General features: G+C 41.6%; 3 protein-coding genes across 26 annotated transcripts in view; all 3 read right to left on the reverse strand.

Annotated features, from left to right (window-relative positions):
• The window catches only part of LOC124188063 (tubulin monoglutamylase TTLL4-like), a 193,458-nt gene that overhangs the window by 92,268 nt on the left and 82,992 nt on the right, over positions 1–18,198 (reverse strand). For 2 of the 17 annotated variants that reach the window (XM_046580388.1, XM_046580387.1), the window contains 2 exons: positions 11,773–12,270; positions 8,897–10,582 (listed from right to left, as the gene is read on the reverse strand). The exons of the other annotated variants lie outside the window; for them this stretch is intronic. In XM_046580388.1, coding sequence (XP_046436344.1) covers positions 9,167–10,564 — 1,398 coding nt within the window. In that variant the 5' untranslated portion in view covers positions 10,565–10,582; positions 11,773–12,270 and the 3' untranslated portion in view covers positions 8,897–9,166. Of the gene's footprint in view, positions 1–8,896; positions 10,583–11,772; positions 12,271–18,198 lie in introns of those variants that run through there. 17 annotated transcript variants of the gene reach the window in all.
• Positions 80–8,417, reverse strand: LOC124188068. 8 transcript variants are annotated; one of them, XM_046580404.1, is made up of 4 exons: positions 7,769–8,417; positions 6,211–6,302; positions 3,745–5,179; positions 80–2,448 (listed from the first exon to the last, which is right to left on the reverse strand). In XM_046580404.1, the coding sequence occupies exon 4, from the start codon at positions 2,429–2,431 to the stop codon at positions 1,010–1,012; it is 1,422 nt and encodes a 473-aa protein (XP_046436360.1). In that variant the 5' UTR covers positions 2,432–2,448; positions 3,745–5,179; positions 6,211–6,302; positions 7,769–8,417; the 3' UTR covers positions 80–1,009. The 8 variants fall into 8 exon arrangements, with proteins under 8 accessions (XP_046436360.1, XP_046436365.1, XP_046436363.1 ...); XM_046580409.1 differs by lacking the exon at positions 3,745–5,179; XM_046580407.1 differs by lacking the exon at positions 3,745–5,179 and having other exon boundaries at positions 6,054–6,302.
• On the reverse strand, positions 12,871–17,957 carry LOC124188071. The gene is made up of 2 exons (XM_046580415.1): positions 17,729–17,957; positions 12,871–14,542 (listed from the first exon to the last, which is right to left on the reverse strand). Exon 2 carries the CDS (start codon positions 14,522–14,524, stop codon positions 13,124–13,126), a length of 1,401 nt encoding a protein of 466 aa, XP_046436371.1. The 5' UTR covers positions 14,525–14,542; positions 17,729–17,957; the 3' UTR covers positions 12,871–13,123.

Below are 18,198 nucleotides of genomic sequence, written 5' to 3' on the forward strand. Positions count from 1 at the left end.
TTCTCCTGTAGAAAAAAATTCACGCAATATTATTTCTCATGTGAATCTCGAATTCCCTTCTGTAGAAAAATAGTTCGTAGAAAAATATTACTTTTTTACCCTAAAATGAAACAAAAACAGTAGAAACTTTAAGCAGTTTACGTTATCGAGTATCGTTGTCGAATCGTGTCATCAGTCAGCTAAAACAGATTGAAAAATTCCTAAATAGATCCGTTTCTGTCTTTATTCGCCTGACTTTGCGAAGGAATCGGGTTACATGACACAACGATACTCAATTTAGTTTTTACGATACTCAGTTCAGGTTTTCCGTCGTATGTCGGTGAAATTATCGACAGGAAATCGCAGAAACAATGCATGCATTTTCTTTGGTCCAAATATTTCTATATTTATAAGAGGATGTCAATATATACAATAATCTCTTGGTGGAAAATAACAAGTTAACATTAAATAAAATATTACAAGATATCGGCTAATAACTACTGTGGAATATTATTGACGGTCGTTGCATCATCCATTTCTTGTTTTCTAATTACTGGACACCAGGCGATATGTCGTACGGAAAATTTATTTCTTGATTTTGCCAAAAATGTCGATTAAGCGTGGCGAAGAAATCGTTTTATAATTCAAAAAAGAATTATTCGATGCAGCAAAGAAGTATAATCTTTAGATTTATTCCATACCGAATAGTTGAAATCAATGCCATTAATATTATTCCACGATAAATAAATAAATACATACATACGTATGTAGATATACGTTAAGATAAAAGAAAAAAACATTCGATATATCGTACATGGCTAGATTAGTTCGTTACAATGATTTTTGGTAAGCAGTACAACATGCAATAACATAAAGGCACGGTCGATAAACTAATTCAACCAGATAAAACGCCGTAATTTTGTAACAATTGATGAATGTCATTCGCAGACCAGCAGCAGAATCGATCGAGCCGGGTTACAGTATAAAATATGAATACCAATACAGGGTCGAAATTTTGAGGGACTCGTTTCTACAAGACACCCGTGATCCTAAAATCAAGATTATTCTCTTTCGCGATCCGACGAATGTCACCATAGCCTTTGTTAAAACCAGAAATCACAGGTACCATGATTTTAGTCAGGTTTGGAAATCTCGCGTTGTCTAAAATAATCGACTCTATGAAATCGGCGGTGATGTAAAATCCATTCATGAGCAGTTCCTCGAGCTTCAGCATCGCCCCGAATATCAAGAGAGCTTTGTACGTGACGTGGTGTTTCCGTTCAACATGACCGTGGAAGTGCATCATCCTTGGAAAAGGTGGTACCACTAGTTCTTCGCCGTCTTTTTCCACCAGATAATCGAAGCTCAACCATTCGACATTCTCGCAATACTCGAACACGCGATCCAAGTCACTCTGCGACACGAAGGATTCGGGCTTAGAATCTTCGCGATTCGAGGCGGTCTTCAGTTCGGTGATGTTAGCGCCAATAACCGCCAATACTTGGATGAGATTGGGCCAGTTCCAACCAGTGGCAGCTCTCAAGTCGAGCTTAGAGAGTTTGCCGAAAGACAAAAGGGGGTCGAGGTATCCAGTAACGAGGCATCCATGAATCCCGAGTAAAGTCAAGCTGGGAAACTTGTCTGCAATGGTATTCAGGTGCGTGGTTCTGATTCGTTTCATCAATACGTTGAAGTTGATTATCGATGAAAATTTCGTCGAGTCTGAGTTGGAAAAGCAATTGAACCCGTCGTAGCCGTTGTCCGGCCAGGCGGCCAACCTTTCGATGTTCCTGTGATCCGACAGAAGCTTCTTAATGCCTCGATTTGTCACCCGACAGAGAGCAACGCGAACAGTGCGCAACTTCGAGCATTGACCAAGGGCTTGCAGTCCTCGGTCAGAGACCTTCTCTGAGTCGGTAACGTCCAGGGTCTCAAGCTTCGGACAATCTCGTCCGACCACGATCAGGTCGACGTCGGTGCAATGTTCCCGGTGGACGAACGTCGTCAAATTTTGTAGACGAAACCGTCCGAAGCTCGTAGGAATTCTTTCCAGATAAGACGACAAGTTCAGCACCGTCAAACCGTCGAGTCGATGAGCGTCGCGAGGATTCAGACCGGCCACGATTAGACCTTCGCATTTTAGTCCCGGAATCTCGACGTCCATCACGATTTCCAGAACAGCGTTTAGGTAGCTTTCCGGAAAAAATATCCAGGTAACTGTATGAAATTCTCCCGAATTATATGGAAATGTCTCGATTATTCTGTTATGAAACTCTGCCGACGATTCGCGAGGAATGTGACTGCATATTTCCTTTTTGACCGCAGCAACACCTCGGCGAAGATCGTCCAACGACCCCACACTACTGAGCTTGACAAAATAGTCGATTACGATCTTGATCAGCAAGTTGAGGACCATCTTGTGCAGAGGAGTCGGTTGCTTTAGTTTAGCCATCTTTTCGGTTGGATCACCTGAAATCAGAATTCAGTGAACATCGAAGCAGATTTCTGATTACGGAGAGAGAAATTTGTCCAGTCGAAATGAAAAGGGCGGATAGAGCACGGATATCAACCCTACAATTATCGTTAATGAAATTGAAAAACTGCCTTGAACTGTAAAGTTTTCATAATATGTACGATATTTCTCTGGTTCAGAGGTTGATTCAATTCAATTTCTAAACGTTATGAATTGCGGTGCCCAGCAATTAACCGTTTTCACATACGAAGGTGAGAAGCAAAATGAAGTCATCATAATTCAATGTAAATGCGAGCGGCGCCCAAACGAAATATAGCTGGAATAATGAAAAAAAATTTAATGCTCAACAACTTGCCTTTTCGAGAATATTAAAGTGATAACGATAACAATAAGGCTGAAAATGACAAAGTCAAAATAAAGCGACATGAAACCGAATATGTAACGTATTTGATTGATTGATTGATTGTGCAGTTTATTATGCCTTGGTAGCACCCTGAAGCAAATTACAAAGCTATGGAATAACTAAAAATAAGTCGGTAATTAGGTTTAGAATAATAAGTAGAAAAGAAATATAACAGAATAAAAAAAAATAAATAATATAAAATAAGTAACATAATAATAAAAATAAAAATCAATTAGAAATAAAGATCTGAAGATATAATTGAGAAATAGTGAGTAATTAGTACTAATAATACAAAATAATTAAATGATACCAATATTATGAGAAAAACAGAATAATGATTGACATATTACATGACACAGTATTTGCAGAGACAAGCAGAGATAAGAATGTAAGTCGGTATGTGTCAAATTGGCATTTAGATGTAATTAAATATGCCAAATTCAGTACGTATTTCACGTTCGATGTATTGAAATTCATGAGCGAAGCAAACAGTGTATTAAATGTTGTTTATGTCAAGATTTCAAAATTGAATTCATCGCACGAAGAAAAAAAAAAAAACTTCACAGTAAAAAATGTAAACAGCTTAAAGTATAAGTAATGATTGAATCCGCATATAAAAGCATAAACTGACAAGAGAAGCAAAAGAGTCAAAATTAGTTACAGCTTGAATTATTTTATCACTTTAAAGGTCTAGCTTAGAGATAAGTTTCCATCTTACAAATGATTTCATCACTTTAGAGTTCAAACTTACAAATAAGTTTCCATCTTACAAATGCTTGAACACACTTAACGAGTATCTTTATATAATTATCAGCATGCGGGTATTTAACATAATTATATGTTTATAAAAATATTGTTTCCAGTAAGAGTGATAGAAAAAGAGATTTACTAAAAATAGAAGTTCCGGAGTCAGGAGATTCAAGGTTGCGGTGGAACGTAATTTTCGAAGATCAAATCAATATTGTTTGCTCTAACGATATCTTTAAGACTCTCCATACGTTGCGAATCGTTAATTTCATAGTTGAGGCCGATCACCGCAAGCTCAGGAAAATTCATCCCACTTAATATCATTGCTTCGATTGTTTGATGAGTATGGCTGAATCCAGAGTACGATATTTGTTTGAGTTCGGGCATTGGATTCAGGATAATTTCTAGTTTGCGTCGTTTGTAAATCTGAAGTAAGTAACACTCCAGTGTCTTCAACTTGGGCAAAGTCGGTATGTCCAGTCGTTCCGATGCTCGAAACGGTTTGTAGCTAAATCCGAAATGCTCGATGTTAACGCATTTTGAGAATATGAAATTCAAGTCATTCTGCGTTAGTCCCTCTCTGTACCAGAGGATTTTCAGCGAAGTAATCCTGCCGCCAATAGTTGCCAGTAGTCGTGATAAACTGTCGAAATCAAAGGTGCAGCATCTCCCAAATTCAAACTCCGTGAGGTGCTCGAGCGGTATCAGCAAAGACAAGTCGCCTGTGCACCGACAGTTGTTTAATTTAAGCGAAGTCAAGTTGGGAAATCTTTCAGCAATTATTCTTAGGTGTTGGTCTAGGAGAGGACGAGTGGATGCGATGCCGAGACGCTCGATGTTCGGGTGCACAATCTCATTCGGGTCAGTCGAGTCCGGTTCGACCCATTCCAAATGGATCTGCTTTAAGCCTGTGTGGTTGGACAGACATTTTTTGATCCCCTTCCGAGTAACCGCTTTACATCCGGAAATATCGACGCAGGCCAACACGGAGCATTTTCTCAGGGCCGTCAATCCCGCATCAGTGACTTTTTTGGAGTTACTAACATCCAGGTTTCTCAACCTCAGGCACCTCTGTCCGATTATTCGAAGATGCTTCAATGTACAGTGAGTCGACAGTTTCAATGTCGTGATGTATTGTAGTTGAAACATTTCCAGACTCTTGGATTCAGTGTCTGGGAAATACGTCAGGTCCAGCGTTTCCAGACTTTTGAGCCGTGGTGCGTTATGACGGTCAAGAGTGGCCAGAACCTGACCTTCGCAACATAGACCAGGAATGATCATATCGAATATGATCGCTAACGGAGCGTTGCCACAGTTTGCGTAGGCCTCACGTGAATCCTGATAGAATTTCTTGAGAAATTTGTTGTAAATTTTCAGATACGTAAACAAAATTGGAGGTATGTCCTTCAACATGTTCTTGAGACGAGCAATACGAAAGTAAAATTCTTGGGCCGTCATTGGTTCGCCTAGCCGTTTACAACGCTGCACAACATAGTCCAGCAAAGCTTCCTGAGCTATGCTTTCCAGGGAAGGTATTTGCTTCAATTTAGGCATCTCAGAAAGAAGGACTAGCAGCTCTGCAATAACATATCCAAACATAAAATCCGATGAGTTGACGCGCTTTAAGACCAACGTCCAATAAAATTTTTAATTCACAACGTTTTTCAAACGGACTAAAAAGTACGGGGCTAGAAGATATTATTTTATACTTTTTAGTCCGTTTCAAAAACGATTTGAACAAGAAAAAGAAAAAAATGCATTTTTATTTCATTAAATATTTTCTGCGTTTTGATCTTACCTGTGTCATATTCTAAAATCGGTGAACATAATTGATAAACAAAGTTGATGGATGAATATTTTTTCTACCCCTTCTATGTTCGTATGGACTTTCTCGTATCAAATCCTAAACGTAATCTCTCATCATGCTCTCATTATACTGTCCCTAATAACGTCGTTCAAAGTTCATCGAAAATTAAACGGAGGTCTCATTGACTGTACAATACCTCGTCCGCTACACGGATCTTCTTTCTAAACAACTGCGTCAGAATGATTCGACATGTGGATACCATACAACTTTCAATACGTGTGTATACCTTCTACAAGTATCGGAACGGATTCATATCTTGCGTGGAATCGTACACGTAAATAAAGTGCATAGTTCGTGAGCAACTTCTTCTCAAAGTAGCCCCACTGAGTGAACACGAATTGACGAATCCCGTTTTTAAACATTTCAAATTCGTAGGAATCGAAAGGAATTCAACTTGGCATGACTTAAATTTTTTTTATGTTTATCAATTTAAAACCTAAAACTTTAGAGAAATGGAATGATTTGCCGATTCATCTTTGATTATTGGGATCAACTGCGAATAATAATCGTAAAAAATCTTTGGTTTCATACAAAATGATAAGGGTTATTTGCGCCTAACGGTCTTGTTACTGCGTTACACTAACAGTGTGCAGCGGAGCTGTTTGGTCCTGTGCCGACCCTGTCCTATCCTGTCCTGTCCTGTCCTGTCCTGTCCTGTGCCGCAACAGTGGGCCAAGGGTCCTTAGCAAATTGTTACCGACGAGAGAGAAATTCTTCGAGAACTTCAATTTATCGGTATACCTGCCACGGGTCAAAGCTCCACGTCTAGAGATCACTGCACAAGGATATCCTCCACTTCAAAGGATGAAGGATTCAATCAAATACCCGTGCACCTGAAGGATTGTAATTTTACAATTAGTTGAATCGGAATTCAAATATATTTGAACGATCAAATTGCTGTTCAATATCACCAATTCGGCCCGGTACGATAATTTTATGAGGAGTAAAATCAAGTGTAACACTCGGAAACTTGGAGGCGTTAAGTAGAAAGAGACAAACATATATATCTGTAGGATTGAACGTGCAAAAGAATCAGATTGAATACATTACAGAGCGTATCCTACACTCGGGGCCTCCTCTTTGTGCGATGCTTCGTAGTCTCACTGTATAGTTCACTACCTCTGGTCTGAGAGTTGAATGCGTGCGTATATTTGTACGTGTGTGTGTGCGTGTGTGTCTGCGTATTACGAAGTTCTGCCGCATCTTGTATACTGCTGCCGAGTACAGGGTATGCATGCTGTATAATAAATACATACCTATAGTAGCATTTATTGTATCGATACAACGTACGCAAACGGCAACCTAACCATCAACTATTAATGTTTTGATTTTAAAGTTTTCTTGTACTTCTATGCATTGATACGTGTATTTTTATGTACTATTAAACAAATCGTCAAGTGATTGAAGTTAAACTATGTGTTTGTTTCTCTTATCATTTTGGAAGATGCGTTCATTTACCCTCTTTTTCTATTCGACATATATCATAATTATCGTTCGTAAGGAGTAAACTCCAGTCGTGCGTCGGAGCTGACACACACCCTTTTTTCTAATCGAAAAATAACTATACAACGAAGTTCAAACTGTAAACATGTTTTATTTCAGCATTTTGAAATTTTCTGTCTTTCTCGTAAATGGCTGGGGCATTGTAACACTATGGGCTAGTACTGCAACCACGTGCCGCCTAACCCCAAACTTTATTTCCCAACCTTGGCACTCCCCTTCTCAGTGTAATATGCACGAGCTGCCTCGTGGTTGCGTCATCCTTTCTTATTCCTGCGTTGCGCTTGCGCGTTTTCTCTCTCCCTCTCTCTCTCTCTCTCGCAGTAGCAGTCAACAACGTCACAAATTTCATTACGTCACTGACTGGCGGCAGTAATCTGTCGCGCGATTTCGGAACGCGGTTGCCAGTACTTGCAGTACTGCGAGTATACTTCGGCATACACCCTAGGTTACAAACCTCTTCCCACTCATGATGTAAGTATACAACATCATGTTCCCACTACTATTTCCTTTCCCACTTCTCGACGCGATCTAAAAATAGGTGGCACGAGACACCCAGCAGCGCCTATGCAACAAGCTTCGGCAACAGCGACAGCGTCGTCACGTGACCGAACCGCCATTACATTCGATCAGTCGAGAATGATCGATGAGCGCAGAATCGCGTACATTTGCGCGGGAATCGGAGATTACTCTAACCTGCACCGAATTCTCGCGGAGGTTTCGATCGACTCGGAACGAAATATCGCCCAGGTATTTCAACGACGATGTATTTTTCGTCGGAAGAAAAAACGTCACTCACCTTATTCCTCAGTTTAACACCGTTTGCCGGCGTTCTGACCGGTGAGCCCTGCTTGTCACTGAGCTTTTCTATTGGCCAAGTCATAAAAATAACACGAAAGCTCTCAAGCTTGCGTGGTTTTTTTTCTTCACCAGCAATGAATTTTCGATCAAGATATTTTTCGAATCGGTGTCTGTGAGGAGCGAAAGCGACGTGCCGGCGAAAGCGATCTCGGCGGCGGTCAGCGACGTTGTGCCAACGGAATTACGGCGAAGCACAGCTAAGTGCCAAGCGATTCTTTTCTCCATCCCCACCACCTCGCTGCCGCCTAAACAATGTCAAGGACACGAGTGACTCAGCTCGAGAGTGACCAAACCATGGATTGATTAGGTGCAGCAAGTCGCGACGCGTTCATTCGGGTCGTTGATCTACTGTACGATTAGAAATCAAGCCACTTTGTACAACTAGCCGCAAATGCCTTGTCCCAGAGAGGCTTGGGTTTCTGATTGATAAATTGTTATCTTAAGAGGATGCCCCAAAACGATTTCGACTTTATCGTACATATCTCCAAATATCGATGTCCGCGTATCTCAAACGCGATAAAGGGCTCAAAGTCTCGTTTTATACGCAGTTATGAACAAAAACGCTTCGATACATTTTCATTTGACGTAAAAATAAAGAAATGGCAGGAATACTACGAATTTACTATTGCAATTTCGTAGGAACCGTCCTGTTTCTTTATTTCTGCGTTAAATGAAAATGTATTGTAGTGTAATTGTTCAGAATTGTGTATAGAACGGGGTTGTCGAATCCTTTTTCGCATTACGTCAACAACTTCAAGTTTAAAGGAATGGCAAGTTGTTCGATCTTTATCTGAATCCGGAGAGACTCTCTAATCTAATCGAGTCACAGCCAAGATGGCTTGGTTATAACTACGTACCTACCGCAATAAGGTTAAAATTACAGTTCAGAAATTTTCTGCTTGGATAAAAAACTTCAGCCTCAACAGATGTAGAAATTGTACGAACCATTTTTACTTTCTTATCACGATCTCCTTCGCTTTGCCTTGATTTTGATGCTCGACCGCTGTCAGCTCGTATTTTTTATCTTTGCCCGAGTGGCCAGTAGCTGTAATGAGATGGACAGGTCTTGAAAGTGAGAATTTTTTATTCTAAATATGTACAGGAATGAATTGTTCGATTTTATATGTTACGGTATATTTCGGTTTTTAACTCACAATGGTCAGTTTTTTTCGGAATATAGTATGCAGTAGTCAATGTGTAATTGTAAGATAACCGACAAATGTATAAGAGTATTGTAACGTTGAGATTATTAGATTGCTCAGTTTACTTTCACTTCCAAAACTAAAGCAATGCACTTTATGTTGAACAATGTTAAAGGTACAATTTACCAAATCATTTAATACGGTTGAATAAAGAAGTTAATGTTTTTTTGTTTTGCAGCCTGATTCATCCGTTCGCAGATTTCGGCATTAATTCCGCTTGCAAAAACTGTCTTCAAGTTTGGAAACCTTTTGTGGTCGAAAAGAATGAGCTCTAGGGATTCCATGAACTCACCGCGACTGAGAACTTCGTCGTAGCAACGAAGATGTCTAAGTTCCGGCATTGTAGAAAATTCCAGGATACGCGAATCACCTGTATATTCAGGATGAATGATACATTCGAACATTTTCAATTTCCGAAACGAAGGCACTACCATTGGACGTGGGGGTGAATATTTTGGATAATGAAATGTCAAGTGCTCGATATTCACGCAGACTTTGCATATAAAATTCAAACCGGCTTGGGTGAGCTGCTTCAAGTTCAACATGGTGATATTTTTCCCAATGCTCGTCAAAAGCTCGTTCATATTGTCCATCGGCAATTGATAATTGTATCTACTGACAATAAAATTGAGCACTATGAGTTTATCGAGTCGCTTTAACGTGCAGAGATCGCCTTTGATTTCACCGTTGATGCGAAGATAAGTCAAATTTGGGAAAAGCTCTACGATAGCGTGCAGATGCTCGTCCGTAATCGAGTGGCATTTTATGGAGAATCGTTTCATGAAGGGACAGACTAACGATCTGGGCCTCGACAATACGTCAAAGCTCTCCTCGGCGGAATAAATCGCGTGACGCCCGATGTTGAATTCGATGATTTTTTTGTTCGTAGAAAGCAATTCATTTATCCCCGTATCGGTCACTTGACACCCGGCGACGCAAAGGACGCGCAACTCGGAGCACGGACGAAGGGCTTTCAATCCATTGTCGGTAACGCGTCTAGATTCCTCGATATGCAGAACGAGCAACTTTGGACAGTTCGCTCCAACGATCTCGAGGTCACGGTCGACACACAAAAAGGTTACATGGAGTTCGATAAGATTTCGCAAGTCAAAGTTTTCTAGGCTCTTCGGTCCGATATGGTTCCACACGTGATGCAGCTTCAGTACGCTCAGCCTTCGAAACCTGCCCGCGTCCGCAGGATCGAAATATTTCATTATCTCACCGACACATTGCAGTCCGACAATATCTAGGTCCATTAATACTTCCAGTGCAGCTCTGTTATGGCTCGCAGGGTGAGTTTTATTCCGATTTCGCTGGATCCACAAAAACTTAGTCAGGAATTTCCTGCAGACCTCATTGTACAGTCTTGGTGGCAGACAAGGATGCGTGTATTCCTTGATCAGAACGATGGCTTGGCGTACGTCACTCAACGCCCGGTTTACGCATAGCTGGTCAACGTAATCTGCGAAATAAGCTGCAAGGCCGTCCAAGGCTGCTTTCCGCAAAGATTTCGGTACTCTCAACCTCGGCATCTCATCAAATCACTTCGCCTGCAAGCATACAAATTCCAAAGTATGAACTACACAGCGCTAGTAACTCCAAGTTTTTGCATTTTTAATGTAGTTAACGGGTGACAAAACTTGTATTTTTTTTTTTTTCATTGCTTGTGGTAGACATTCGCATGCGCATTCAATCGATCACTAATTCAATTACTGCGCGAGGTTGGTTAATTGTTGCAAGATCGTCTGGCTTTCGTGGTAATAAATGCATGTGATTTCAAATTTTGAAACTGTCAGAGAGTGGTTAAAAGTTATTCAGATGAGAGAGAACAGATGATTTTTTCGTTTGTTACATGGATGATGATGGAAACTTTGAGAAAGAAAGTGGTTGAACTGAACTTGTTCAACCATTCCATGCTCTGATAGGATTTTTTACTCAAATGTCAACTATTGGTGAAGATGTCAAAGTCAAACGATAAGAATGAATAATCTTTTTGATAGTGCATGGATTATTGTTGAAATACATCATGTTCTAAATTAGTTATAGCTGTACCTTGTAACCGATATCTGATTTGTCATTTAGCGATAACTATAATTTTCATTGATATAATAACTCCCGAATTTAAAAACAGTAAATCTTATCAGCTGTCGGACCTGCTTTTAATGAAATTTCCTTGTCATTGTGGACTGCGATAATAGTTGCACTGAGCAAATGTGGTCATATTTTTATACTTGATTTAGAACAGTACATTTCGTAACGAGTATGGATGAGGCATTTTAACAAGACGTGAGGTTCACGGTACGAGCCGAAGGCGAGACAAAAAACCTTACCCGTCCAACTTTCGAACCGTAATTGTTATCACAAAAGCCAAAAGAAATTAAATTTCGAGGTAGACAGAAATTGTACAAAAATGTAAAAGGCAAAGATTTTCATTCTCAATAATCAAACGAGTTGTCGAGTCGAACATTTTGATATTACACAAAAATACGATACCGCAATGTAAAATTCATTCTGTTTACTGACAATAAGCGAAAGAATAACCTGTAAAATTCATAAACCTACGTATGTAATTCTGAAATGTCATGCCCTACTTAAAAATCAAGCTTCGCTTCGCAAGCCCCATTCCATTCAAGTTATCCATCTCTGAGAAAGAATCGTCTAGTCAGTCAATTGAAAATGAAATATCGCCGAGGTATTTCACCCACGACATATTTTCGGTGAGAAGAAAAACTTGACTCACCTCATTCCTCGGTTTAAGATCATCCGCCGGTGTCCTGTCCGGTGAGCCCTGCGTGCGTCACCGAGCTTTTCTAAAGTCCAGGCTCTTTCTTACAGACTTTGGCTTTGGTTTTTACTAACCCGTCTATCTCAGCTTGCTTTCCTGGTCGGTGTCTACGTAGCGTGAGGGACGTTAAGTGAAAGCGATTTCAGTGGCGGTCAACGACGTTGTGCTGGCGGAACAGAGACAACGGTGAAGTTGCGGCCAAGTACTAAGCACGTTGTGTAACAAGTAACAATGTCAAGGACACGAGCGATTCAACTCGTGGGTGACCGAATGTTGCGTGTATTTGTTGTGCTTTAGTATCAGGCGTAAACACGGGCTCGCGGAAGGATCTCGCGACTTGCTTGCCCTTCCACGATCTCGTCTGTCGCCAGGATTACCGGATCAGCTGTTCTGGCCAGTCTTCGAGTGAACCTCAAGCGCGACACGACGCTGCGTTTCAGTCTAGAGATCGTTCTGTGAAACATAAAAAATAAAGTATACTTTATGTTTTGCATCTCGAACATTCTTTCTACAACCCTATCCTCTCGCTTAATTAATTACTGCTACCTTTTCCTAGCGTAGCGCTATTGATTAATTAGGTACAGGAGTACGCGACCTGTTCGTTCGGGTCGCTCTTCTACTGCACGATTCGAAATGAAGTCACTTGGTAAAACGAATCGCAGATGCTTGGTCCAAGGAAAGGGTTGAAATGTTTATTGATTTTTCATCCGAGATTTGAACGACTTGGAACATTCTAAATCTTTCTTTCGAGTCGGAGAGACTCTTATCTAATCAAGTAACGTCGAGATAGCTTGATTACCACTACCGACCTACCGCAACAAGGTGAAGACGATACCTTTCGACGTTTGTTCTGATAACAAGTTCGTGTGTACTTTCACTTACTTAATAGAATAGCGCTCACTTTAGCTTGATTTTGATGCTTTATAGCGACCAGCCTGCTGCTCGTTTTTATGACCTTTGCGTAAGATGGGAGTTGTCGAGAATAAATTGTCGACCGAATGACGGGGACACATGTTGGGAGTGAAATTGTTTTATTTTTAATACATGGATTAAGTAATTGTTCAATTTTGTATATGATAGTACACTTTAGCGTTAATCTCGTTTAAGAAAATATTTCTTCAAATATACAGTGCGCAGTAGTCAATGTGTAATTGTACGACAAACGAAGAAATTATAAGAATATTCTAACGTTGAGATTGTCAACTCGTTGAGTTCGCCTACATCAAACGATAGGATAGCACGGTGTCGATTGAAAGAAGAAAAGAAAATAACGTAGATGTATCTTGAATAACGTTGGAGGTGCGATCTAGTACGACGGTGTTGAAGGTTGAAAAAAAAAATTAATGTTTCTTTCCGCCGCACGCTGATTTATGGATTCGCGGACTCCGTCAGCAACTGCGGGAGCGTAAACGGACTCCAAGTTCGGAAACTTTTCGTCATCTAACATAAGTGCCGCGATCATTTGGATCAAATGATAGTTAGGTTTAGTTATGGGAAAGAAATAAAGATCTTCAAGTTTGGGCATTCTAGAAAATTCCAGTATTTGCTGGCCGGAATAAGCAAAAGAATATTTCAACGTTTTCAGTTTTTTAAACGAAGGTACTATCAACGAGTTAGGGGACAAATATTTCACACGGCAAAATGTCAAGAACTCAATATTCACGCAGAGTTTGTATAAGAAGTCCAATTCTTCTTGCTTCAGCTCCATCAAGTTCAACATGGTGATATTTTTCCCAATGCTCGCCAAAAGCTCGTTGACATTCTCCATCGGCAAGTAATAATCGTATTTACTAATGACAAAATTGAGCTCCTCGAGTTCCTTGAGCCGATTTAACGTGCTGAGATTGCCTTCGATTTCACCGTTGATCCGAAGATGAGTCAAATTGGGGAACAGCTCTACGATAGCGAGCAGTTGCGCGTTCGTAATCGAGTCGGATTTTATGGAGAATCGCCTCATGTAGGGACAGACCAACGATCTGGGCCTAGATAAGACGTCGAAGGTCCGCCTCTGCCGAGGAAAGGTGTGAAGCCCGACGTTGAACTCGGTAATTTTCTCGTTAACGTTGAGCAATTGGTTCACCCCGTTATCGGACACTTTGCACCCGACAATAGAAAGGATGCGCAACTCGGAGCAGGGCCGAAGGGCTCTCAATCCTCTGTCGGTAACGCTTTTGGCTCCCTCGATGTCCAGAAGCAACAACTTTGGGCAGGTCGTTCCGATGACCTCGAGGTCACGGTCGACGCACAGATAGGAGTAATGGAGCTCGGTAAGATCTTGCAACTCAAAGTTTCCAAGGTTCTTGGTTCCGACGTTCGTCCACGGGTGATCCAGCTTCAGTATGCTCAGCCTTCGAAACCTGTGCGCGTCTTCGTGATCGACGTTCTTCATTATCTCGGCGCCACAATGCAATCCGACGATATCGATGTCCATTAATACTTCGAGTGCAGCTCTGTTGTAGCAACCGGGACGATTTTCGTATCGATCCCGCTGGATCCAGAGGTATTTGTGCAGGAATTCCGAGCAGACCTCGTTGTATAGACTCGGTGGCAGGGAAGGATACACGTAACCTTTGATCTGAGCAACGCTTCGGCGGATATCACTTAACCTGCAGTTGACGCTTAATCGGTCGAAGTAATTTACGAAATGTGTTACCAGGCGCCCATAGGCTGCTTTCCGCAGAGGAGTCGGTTCTTTCAATCTCGGCATCTCATTGAATCACTTCGCCTGCAAGCATACAAATTCCAAAGTATGAACTACACAGCGCTAGTAACTCCAAGTTTTTGCATTTTTAATGTAGTTAACGGGTGACAAAACTTGTATTTTTTTTTTTTTCCATTGCTTGTGGTAAACATTCGCATGCGCATTCAATCGATCACTAATTCAATTACTGCGCGAGGTTGGTTAATTGTTGCAAGATCGTCTGGCTTTCGTGGTAGTAAATGCATGTGATTTCAAATTTTGAAACTGTCAGAGAGTGGTTAAAAGTTATTCAGATGAGAGAGAACAGATGATTTTTTCGTTTGTTACATGGATGATGATGGAAACTTTGAGAAAGAAATTGGTTGAACTGAACTTGTTCAACCATTCCATGCTCTGATAGGATTTTTTACTCAAATGTCAACTATTGGTGAAGATTTTAAAGTCAAACGATAAGACTGAATAATTTTTTTGATAGTGCATGGATTATTGTTGAAATACATCATGCTCTAAATTACTTGTAGCTGTACCTTGTAACCGTTCTCTGATTTGTTATTTGGCGATAATTATAATTTTCATTGATATTATATAACTCCCGAATTTGAAAATCAGTAAATTTTATCAGCCGTCGGACTTGGTTTTAATATAATTTCCTTGTCATTGTGGACTGCGCTAATAGTTGCACTAAGCAAATGTGGTCATATTTTTATACTTGATTTAGAAGATATAACATTTCGCGAATAAAAATGAACTACGCCTAATTATTTTTCAAAGTAACAGACTTTTTAACGGACAGCGGGAGTACTGGGTCACGAACGCGTTCACCGTGTGAATTATTTTAGTGAAAAATCGAGGTTGTTATCTTTTGCAAATTGATTTATGCGAATAACGTCATCGTGAAGTTCGCGAAAGGGTCGAACCAGCCTCAAATTGGGAAATTTAATGTTATCGATCATAACTGATTCAGCGATTTTCAAAGCGTTATCAAAGCCCTGAACCGTGAGAAATTTCAACTCGGGCATATCGCGGAATTCCAACACAGCGCGAAAGTCGTTAAGTCGCGTGATAGCGAAGCACGTCAGCGTTTTCAATTTACGAAACGGTGGGAAGAGCAATCTGTCAACTGGAACTTGTGGCTCATAATCAAATTCGAAGTGTTCGATATTGTTGCAAGTTTTGTAAAAAAAATCCAGGTCATCCCGCGTCAGGCAGGCAGCAGGAACAGCGTTGCTCAACTTCAGCACCAATATATTATCACCAACGACTTTCATCAGCCGCTTGAGATCATCGATCCTCGGACACCGATGACCGTGATTAAAATTGACCTCCCTAAGTCGATTGAGAGCTTTCAGCGCGCAAATATCGCCCGAGAGTTCGGAGCAGATTCGAATGTGGGTAAGATTGGGAAAGAGCGCGACGACGGCTTGCAGACGGTCGTCAGTGACGGGTGTTGATTTCAGAGAGAACCGTCTGACGGACGGACAAACCAAGGAAATCGGGCGGGACGAAACGTCGAAGCTTTTCTCATCGCGCATGTTGTATCTACCAACGTTGAACTCCTCGATTTTCCGATGCGTCGAGAGCAGCTCGTTGACACCGTCGTCGGTCACGCGACAGCAGTAAAGATCGAGAACGCGGAGATCCGGGCAGGAACTCAACGCCCGAAGTCCTCTGTCGGTAACCTTTACCGATCCAGCAACGTCCAGCACCTGAAGCTTCGGACAACGCTGTCCAACGACCTCGAGATCAAGGTCGGTGCAATTCCGCGGGTAGCGAAGCTCTGCGAGATCCTGAAGCCGGAATTTGGCCAGCGTCCTGGGTCCGTGGTCCCAGAACCCGTCCAGATCCAGTTTCCTGAGTCCCCAAAAACGGTGGGAATCCCGGAGATCCAGGAACCGCAGGATATCGCCGCCGCATTTGAGTCCGGGAATTTCCAGGTCCATCATCACTTCCAGGACGGCTCTGTTGTGTCCGTCTGGACGAGGCTCGGAACGGTTGAAACCGACCCGGTAAAACTCCTCCAGGAATACGGAGCAGAACTCTGCGAACAGGTTCGACAGTAGGCGAGGATGCAGGTGATGTTTGATCAGAGAAATCTGTCGGCGCAGTCTGCGCGAAACACCATCGATGCTGAGCCGGTCGCAGCGATCCACAAAATGAGCGACCATGGCCTCGAAGCTGATGCTCTTCAGCGAGGATGGCTGCTTCGGTTTAGGCATCTCGATTTACCCGCTCGTCTGGAAGCACACAATTGTTCGGAGGTGACGACGCTTGTCTGGATGTTGGTGTTAGAGCTCTAGCTAGGCCGTTAGTTAAGAGATGTAGATTTGTTCGCGTGTTCTTCCTATCCAGCTGAAAGTATTCACACTCAGGCCTTCTCGTGTTTCGCGGCAGATATTCGCATTGGTAAATTGGACATAAACAAGGACAGAAGACTGTTGTCGTAAGTGTATAAAAAATCAAGCCGATCATTCGATATCAAAATTAATACATGCTGTAACCTGGTTTTATCACACGACCGCCAAGCCGGAAAACCAGACGATCGCGAAACAATCTTTGCAACAATTTGGCACCCGCTATGATGTTGGATCAGATGGACGTACGTTGAAACTTCCCAGTAGCGGACATCTTCGGGACTGAAAATATTGTCCGTTATTAAGGAGTGTCCGTTATTCGGTACAATATTAACGTCTGTGTAACTGTCAGTTGTAAAGACGAATCCGTTACTGGGAGGTGTCCGTGAAGAGAAGTTTCACTGTATCGTAATTAATTTAGTTGGACGCAAGGTGCATCATTGCACCGATTTTTATCGAACAGTACAAGTACTCTGTCTATTCGTTACGCCATGGCTTACTCAATATTGTGGATAGGGGATGGACACTTTGGGGGTAGAGAAGAGAGAGAGAGATAGAGAGAGAAAGAGAGAGAGACACTCGTCAACGACGCGCTAATTTAACAAAATAAAACAAAGATGGTATATTCTGCCTGTATTAGCGATACCACAGGGAAATCATAAAACAAAGAGTTATTAGAACGCTACGGCAATCTAACTAAAAAGGAGTCATGAAAAGAAAACATCGTTTCTCGTAAATTAGGAAAATTGAAAAGCGGAATTACATGAAAGAAAATAATCTTAATTAATCTACTACTAACTCCGCTGAGTTTGAGAGCTAGCAACATAAAATCTAAGTTGTAATCTGAATCCTAACTTACTGAATCGAATGCGATGCGATTCCGCTATCTTGCAGCCAGTTTTTCAGTTCTTCGAAAAATCTTCCAAGCAACTTCGAAAGCTGGTGAAGGCTCGGCGGGAGCCAAGTAAATGGCTGATTTTATACAAGAGCAACGCTCCGACGGAGTTTGTTTGAATCGCTTCGGACTCCGAGATGGTGACAACGACTCGCGCAGTGGATCACCGCGATATCGAAAGTCAACTTCCGCAGCGAAGCCGGCTTTGAGTTTCGGCATCTTGCGTATGCGTAACAGGTGGACCTGAGTATCCGTAACAGATTTCATTTGAAAGGTTTCGTTTCTTTCGTATTGTATATAATTTACGTACTGTGAAGCCAAGCGCATGGTATGGGAAAATATGTGGAAGTAAATCTTGCGAGGCTGAGCTTTTTTGCTTTCGGAAATTAGCGTGGGAGGGTTTATGTTGTGCTTGGGAAGAAGGTGACAAGGAA

The sequence above is a fragment of the Neodiprion fabricii genome, chromosome 1 (genome assembly GCF_021155785.1).
Source record: "Neodiprion fabricii isolate iyNeoFabr1 chromosome 1, iyNeoFabr1.1, whole genome shotgun sequence".
Lineage (NCBI taxonomy): Eukaryota > Metazoa > Arthropoda > Insecta > Hymenoptera > Diprionidae > Neodiprion > Neodiprion fabricii.

Excerpts from the sequence above, each read along its gene's own strand:
- LOC124188068 (XM_046580402.1), bottom strand. The coding sequence starts at position 5,201 with ATGTTTGGATATGTTATTGCAGAGCTGCTAGTCCTTCTTTCTGAGATG.
- LOC124188071 (XM_046580415.1), bottom strand. The coding sequence starts at position 14,524 with ATGCCGAGATTGAAAGAACCGACTCCTCTGCGGAAAGCAGCCTATGGG.